The sequence below is a fragment of the Sinohyriopsis cumingii genome, chromosome 7 (genome assembly GCF_028554795.1).
Source record: "Sinohyriopsis cumingii isolate HCF-2022 chromosome 7, ASM2855479v2, whole genome shotgun sequence".
In the NCBI taxonomy this organism is placed as follows: domain Eukaryota; kingdom Metazoa; phylum Mollusca; class Bivalvia; order Unionida; family Unionidae; genus Sinohyriopsis; species Sinohyriopsis cumingii.
This window is the reverse complement of record NC_142967.1, coordinates 23,753,635-23,761,348: the sequence shown is the minus strand read 5'-3', so window position 1 is coordinate 23,761,348 and position 7,714 is coordinate 23,753,635. Positions and strand designations below refer to the sequence as shown.

The 7,714-nt window shown below is 34.4% G+C and overlaps 1 protein-coding gene across 1 annotated transcript; it reads left to right on the top strand.

The window, feature by feature from the left end:
* The first annotated feature begins 1,789 nt into the window (after positions 1 to 1,789).
* Positions 1,790 to 5,810, top strand: LOC149794891 (uncharacterized). Its single transcript, XM_089963999.1, has 3 exons — positions 1,790 to 1,868; positions 3,795 to 4,094; positions 5,571 to 5,810. Exons 2-3 carry the CDS (start codon positions 3,800 to 3,802, stop codon positions 5,588 to 5,590), a joined length of 315 nt encoding a protein of 104 aa, XP_089820125.1. The 5' UTR covers positions 1,790 to 1,868; positions 3,795 to 3,799; the 3' UTR covers positions 5,591 to 5,810.
* Positions 5,811 to 7,714: the final 1,904 nt, after the last annotated feature.

Here is a 7,714-nt window from a genome sequence, read left to right as displayed (position 1 = left end):
AGGAAGAAAGATAGAACTCCGGTGATACTTACATATCAACGAGTCTCCGTCTATTGACTAATAGAAGAGGGTACTGCTGAAGTTAAAAAGAAACTTTACTTTTCAGTATGCAAGCAAATTAGCAGCTGGGATGTTAGCAGTCCAATGGTCGGGTGGACCCTCAAACGAGTTTGTGGGGGACTTGAAGAGTGAAGCCGGCTGACTCATGGTGGACTGACGATAGCAACGATGTGAACCAGTTACTGCCTTACTTCTGATGATCCCCGGTTTGATCTCCATGTGGAAAAGGTCGAGTTACCTGCCAAAATTGCCAAATTGGATTACCGGTTTCCATTTTGGTTGTGAAACAATTTTTGATAAGATCTAGATTTTAGACCCTAATTTGACCATTTCGATACCGCCATCAAAACTCTTTTACTATTATTGTGAAATTTATGTGTGATCCTAAATATTATGAGTCATTTTGGCTTAACTGATTGGTATTATTTAGCGTTTATTTATGTACACTTTGTACACGAAATTCCAATTTTAAATAGAATGACATAGGAAAATTTATAACTGTTATTGATTTGACTAATTGCACAGGTGACTAACACATTATTGGAATTTTTATTGTCCATTTTTGAATAACTGGACTAAATTTTGTTAGGTACGGGCTGGCATTTCAAGGCTCTGTGCGCTTGCGCCTGCTGCCGGATTCCTTTCCTCCCTTGCCTCTCCCGGACTCTCTCTACCGTGTCGGAGATGTGGAACAATTACCATCCGTCAAACCCAGGTGCCCCGATGTGACGTAATAGTAGCGACCAATCGCAACGGGCGTCACATACTGCTCTGGTTTACACCTGGATCAGTAAAACAGACTGATATTGCTCTTTGGAACATGAGTGTGTGTGTGTTGGGTCCATTCCCACTCACGAAAGCCCTCCATTCAGGTCGTTAGGGACTTATTGTCCCACGATCCGAGGCTAACATTGCAGTGCTCTTTGAGCCCATAAATTCTCGGGGGATGTGGCTTTAATTCCTTCCCCCAGGAACACTTAGCATCCTGATGTGCAGGAATGAACCAGTGACACATGCACAATTGTGCGAACGACACTTAAACCCCAAAAGCAATCAATCATAGTGCAGGAGTGACCATGAATAACTGGAGGTATTATCCACGTGGATAAAGTTGAAATGGCATTGATCAGTAAATGAGAGCGATTTAGACCACTCGGCCACCCGGGGCCACAAAGTGTGTGTGTGTGTGTGTGTGTATTTCTTTGTGTCTTCTCTCTTCGTGTGATTTTCATTGAAAGATAATGTTCTTGATATGAGTAATCTTTTGTTAGACTACTTGTTTGTCACTTTTGTTTAATAAAGCGGATGCAATCTATCATATACATACCGAGGAAGGCATTGGGTGATAATGACTATGGTCATATAAGAAAAAAAAAGAAACATGCTATCAACCATAAAGTCCTTAATCGATTGTATGGTACATATGGACCATTTTCGAGTATTAGTATTCATATAAATTAATACGTTAAATATAGTGGTCATTAATGTAAGACTCTTTGACACATGTAAATATGACATTTTGAGCAGTTGGAAAGTATAAATTCTACTCTGTCCCAATACAATACCATTGTCGGCTGCTTCACGTTCATGGGGATATCTACGACGCTCATAAAGGCCAATATCACTTGTTTTTCTTGTTTTAAGGCGTCATGAGTCAATAAATATCAGTCAGTATTAGTAAGTATGTCCTGTATATGCAAATGTATGATGACAATTATTGCATTTTAATGTTTTTCTCCTCCTATAAAAATGCTGCTGTTCCTACCTTAGCATGTAGAAACTGCAGGTCAGCCGATCTCCTACAACATGTATTCCTCTCTCTCTTTCTCCGTCCCTCCCTCAATCTCTGTCTCTGTCTCTGTCTCTGTCTCTATCTTCCTCCCTCTCTCTCTCTCTCCTTTGTCTGGCTGTCTGTCTGTCTGTTTGTTTGTCTGTCTCTCTCTCATATATACTAATTAAGATATCCACAATTAAGACATGCCTTTGCGATTTTGCATAATATTAAGAAATTGGCCATTAATAGTGGCTTTTGAAACATTGTAAAGCTTCAACATAAGCTTACAAACCCTTTTGTGAAGTCTACAAGGCAAGAGATTGTTTTAATATCTTTAAAATTTATATAAGTCATGTGCATTTATTTGTTTTGATAAGAAAAATGTGATCATTTATTTCGTGAGCTTGAAACGATTAATTTTGATGTAGATAATCTATTAATTTGCTGCAGAAAATAAATGAATTCGATGTATAATTGCGATTAATTTGATGTAGATAATCGATTTGTTTGATGTAGATAATGGATTAATTTGATATAGATCATAGATGATTTTCATGTAAAACATCGATAAATTTCATGTAGAAATTATATTTATTTGATGTAGATTAATTTGATTTAGATAGTCGATTAATTTGATGTAGAAAATAAATTAATGTGATGTTGATAGTCTAATAACTGTATGTAGATAATATATTATTTTGATGTAGATAATAGTGTAGTATTCTTGTCTGCAATTGCCTAGCTTCTTATACTTATTCGTCTATATTTATATGAGTCACTTTTAGAGGGGAAAATATAACCGATATTCTGGAGATATCCAATAGAGGAATATATTGGCATGAATGGCATTACGATAGCCCTTATATCCGGAAATTGGCATTGGTCTTATTTATATAGTTGATATTTTGGGGAAAATACTCTAGAATATAATTTAAAAACTTGGAAAGAGAGAAAACTTGAACCTTACGTTAGTACTCAGATCAGAGTCTTCCTTTATTATTTCATTTTTATTTTGATATTCCATATTTTATTTGGAAAGTCAAGAATGGTTTGATCCGAAATATCTTCAAGTGTACTGAGGTTTTTTGACACCATTTTGGATTGATTTCTGTGGTTATAAAAGTACATTGACCATTCGTTAATATAGTCTGAAGAGTTTTGGCAGTTTGCCTTAATTTACTTGAATATGTCCCAAAATGATTTAGTACTGGCTTCTAATAATTCACCATATTAATTGAGCAAGATTTGCATAGAATTTAACCATAAAGACATTTTTATTTTCATATAAGTTTTGTAGCTTTAGATAATTAGTTATCATTTTTATAAATACTTGATCAGGTTGCGAGATAATGTGATATCCTCAATTCATAACATCATCTACTTTCAAATAGGTTCAGAAAACACCCCAGAAATACTACAAAGGCTGCCATTGCAAGCATGTAAACGTACAAAATTTCTCAAAAAGGTGTCTTGAGATTTGCCTGTCAAACCATCATGCGTCCATTACAGTCTACTAGCCTGAGATGTCTTCTTGAACAAAACCTATTCCCGCGTTCCAAACACGAACTCACAAGACCACTTTATTTTACTGAACTTGTGCAAATGTATAATAATGGTTTGGTTATAATTCTATATTGTCTATCGTAGTTTATTGCATGACTGAGTATTCCACCATTTAACTGCGATTTCCTCCTTTATACCCTGTATCACTCCATCGACATATGTCCAAAATAGAAATTTGTAGAAAGCGAAGAGGTATTCCGACTGAGTGCCTCTAACGCATTGCGAAACGTCCTTCCATAATGTAATAAGACTACTCTAGTCTTGCACTTTCATTAGAACAAAGTAAATCATATTTTCATGAAAATAATAATAATAATAATAATAATAATAACTAATCATTTTAAACTGTTGATAGTGTTAGTTATAAATGTCTTTGTTTAAAATGTGCGTTCTACAGAAAAGATGAAGGCAGCAATTCTCGCCCTTGCTTTCCTTGCTGTTGTAAGCGCAACACCACCATTGCATTATGGTGGCGTTAGGTACGGTGGGCATCCAGGTGGATTGTATGGTGGCTTTTACCCCGGGATTGGACATGGATACAGTGGATACTTCCCCGGATATTTCGGCAGCTACGCTGGCTACAACCCTGGATATTACGGTGGATACGGCATTGGCTTGTATGGTGGATATGGTGGTGGATACGGTTTGTGGGGAAATGGTGGATACGGTGGCGGTTACGGTTATGATGGATACTACCGTAAGTGTAGATGAGCATATTAGCATAAAGTCGTTACCGGCATATGAGTGGCAATCCCATTATCATGACAAGTTTAAGACGAGAGATATTAAAAGAGTAAAACTAACATTCAATTTATGCATGAAAACCTTTCGCTCACGAAACCTAATAACCGAATATTTGATTTATTTGGCGTTGTGAGGGGCATCTTTCTCGAACCGGGATACTTGTTGTTTTCTTCTTTTAACTCTAATATAATATGACGGTTTTTTTTATTGCTACAAATTGGTTATTCTGAAATGTAAAATAATAAACACTAAAACATCTGGCAGCGATGTGTTTGGAACACCATATTTAGAGATATTAAACCTTTTGTGGTATAATTAACAAAAACAAAATAAGTAAGAAATCTATTCATAAAGAAAGCAAAACTAGGAGAAAAAAAAAAGCACAATCAAAAGAATCAAGCAAACAAAGTGAAAAATGTAGCTGTGAGCCATCAAACTAATATCAAAACTAATGAGACGAGCTCTGAAATATTAATCAACCTTTAATATACATACATACATGCATACATACATACATACATACATACATACATACATACATGCATACATACATACATATATACATACATACATACATACATGCATACATACATACATACATACATACATACATACATACATACATGCATGCATACATACATACATACATATATATATACATACATACATACATATATACATACCTACATACATACATACATACATACATACATACATACATGCATGCATACATACATACATACATACATATATATATACATACATACATACATACATATATACATACATACATACATACATACATACATACATGCATACATACATACATACATATATACATACATACATACATACATACATACATACATACATACATACATAAGCATACATACATACATACATGAATACATACATACATGCATACACATACATACATACATATATACATACATACATACATACATGCATACATACATACATACATACATACATACACATACATACATACATACATGAATACATACATACATACATACATACACATACATACATACATACATGAATACATACATACATACATACATACACATACATACATACATACATACATGAATACATACATACATACATACATACATACATACATACATACACATACATACATACATACATGAATACATACATACATACATGCATACATACATACATACATGGACTTTTAAATACATATTGACCTGTTCATAAAACTATACAAATATCAGAAATATTCCAAAGTATGTTGCCTGTTAATTTTCAGACTGATTCTGTCATGTTTTACTTCATCTTGACCACGTGATAATGCGTGATTTATCTCCTTTTTCATTTCGTTTATCAAAAGTGTTATCATCAGCATCTAACTTCTTTTCTTTTCCATTTTACCTCTTTCCAGCGAGCATAAAAGGATACTAACATGTCAGAAAACTTCAGTCGTCTCAGAACCTTTCCTGTCATCATTTGCTCAAGATTGTCTCCCAGGACTATTTAATATGCTAAGGAAATGTCCGATGCTCCCAAACATCCTTAGAAACAGTTACTCTACAGACGTGCGCCAGAAGCCTCTCTTTTGCATATTAATAATCTATATTTTTAAAGTGCAATGTAGGAATAAACTTGCATGTCCGAAAACGTTTCGCTGCGTTAATAGTATTTGAAACAATGACATTCTCCAAGCATCTCTCTCTGTCTCTGTCAGTCTGTCTATCTGTCTCTCATCGTAATTTGACACTGACATCTACCAATATTCTGGAATCTCCATTCAAGTAAACTTTTTACTAAGCAAAGTACAAGTATACGTGAATAAAAGTAAGATCACTGACTGTTCTCATAACCAATGCAACAGAAGCAAACTCGTCCCGTTTCCATTTTCTATAAGGATTAAAAAGGATTAAATTCATATATATATATATATATATATATATATATATATATATATATATATATATATATATATATATATATATATATAGTTTGCCATATCGAATTGTTAAGTTCAATATATCATCAGTCTGTGAGTTGTCTCTAATTCCAAAAATAATATCTATATTTCAATTAAAAATTATTTGTGTCACAGCACTTAATTTTTTTTATCCAGTCTATGGTGCCATTTAAGATAAAACAAAGAAGGTTTCTGTTACTGTACAATCCCAAAAGATATGACGCATTGTCTCTGCATGCAACAGAGAAAAAGAACATAGCTCAATTGAAATAAGATTGATTCTTTTGACAAATGCATTCCTAACCAAAATTCTTTGCAAGAATTAAAACTGCAGCCATCTAAGTTTTGTACATTTTTTAATTTTGTATAGTAGTAACTGCCAATCGTTTCCGTATAACTCGCTAACTTCAAAATTCCACTTCCTTCTAGCAGTTGGTATACGTTGTTTTCAATCAATTTTTCTTTTTCACCCCTGCATTAGTTTTCATTTTAATAATAGCAAACATACCAGTATTTATGGACGGACGTTGTAAACTGGAGTCATAACTGACACAAAATATACGTTTATATGACTTTATTGATGTGAGCAAACTTTGAAAATCTTTGAAATCAATGTGAATAGAAAACTCAGTTTTAAAATGATTAAATTTATCCAAGAACCGTCCGCGTTGACAAAATTATTCATAAAGCTAATATCTTTCTTAAAAATTACTTTTAATACAAATTTTCTCCATTTATTGTAATATATGGGATTAATCACATTTTTGTATTTCAAACTTATTCAGCTGTGACCACTTTGAATGGTCTAGTTAGTTCGAAAAATGATTCAAAAACCTTTATCCAGAAAGGATTGAAATCGCGTTTATCGAGTAATAAAAATGTATCCCCCCCAAAAAAACACTCAGTCATATCGCTACGATGTCTGCCGTGTGACAGTTTATAGTAATGTCTAGCACTGGGGCATCATGCCGCAGACATGTAGCATGATGTCCTACCCAGTCACATTATCTTGACACCAGGCCGACCAGTCCTAACACTAACCTCGTAATGCTGAGCGCCAAGCGAGGTAGCTGTCAGCACCATTTTTGTAAGTCTTTGTTATGACTCTACCGAGGATCGAACCCACGACCTCCCGCATCCGAGGTGAACTCCCTAACCACTAGGCCACCGGATCGGTCTTAAAAAAATGACGCATTCTAATAAATGTACAGAGGTTCATACATTCGGTGTGGTCTGCAGATTTTCATGGATTTGGCTTTTAATCGTAAAGTACTGTGTTTGAATCCTTCCACTAGTAGTACAAAGACAGTGTAAAAACCTTAGATTGAGATACAGTAAAGTCTAGGAAATGACCCTGAAAATTGGGTCTCGGGGGTCTAAGAGCTAACCTACGTTTGAGAAAATGTTAAAACTTTAACCTATTAGAAGGAAAATTCACATAAGAACTGGATTTCCCGTCCTAAATTTGCATTCAATCCCTTGTTTAAAATTGCATAATGTGAGTTTTTGAAAAGTGCTATAATTGACTTTGATTTAAAGAAGGTATTATTCAGAAATGACGACCGAAATCGGAAAGAGGATGGTTGAATAGGGAGCCG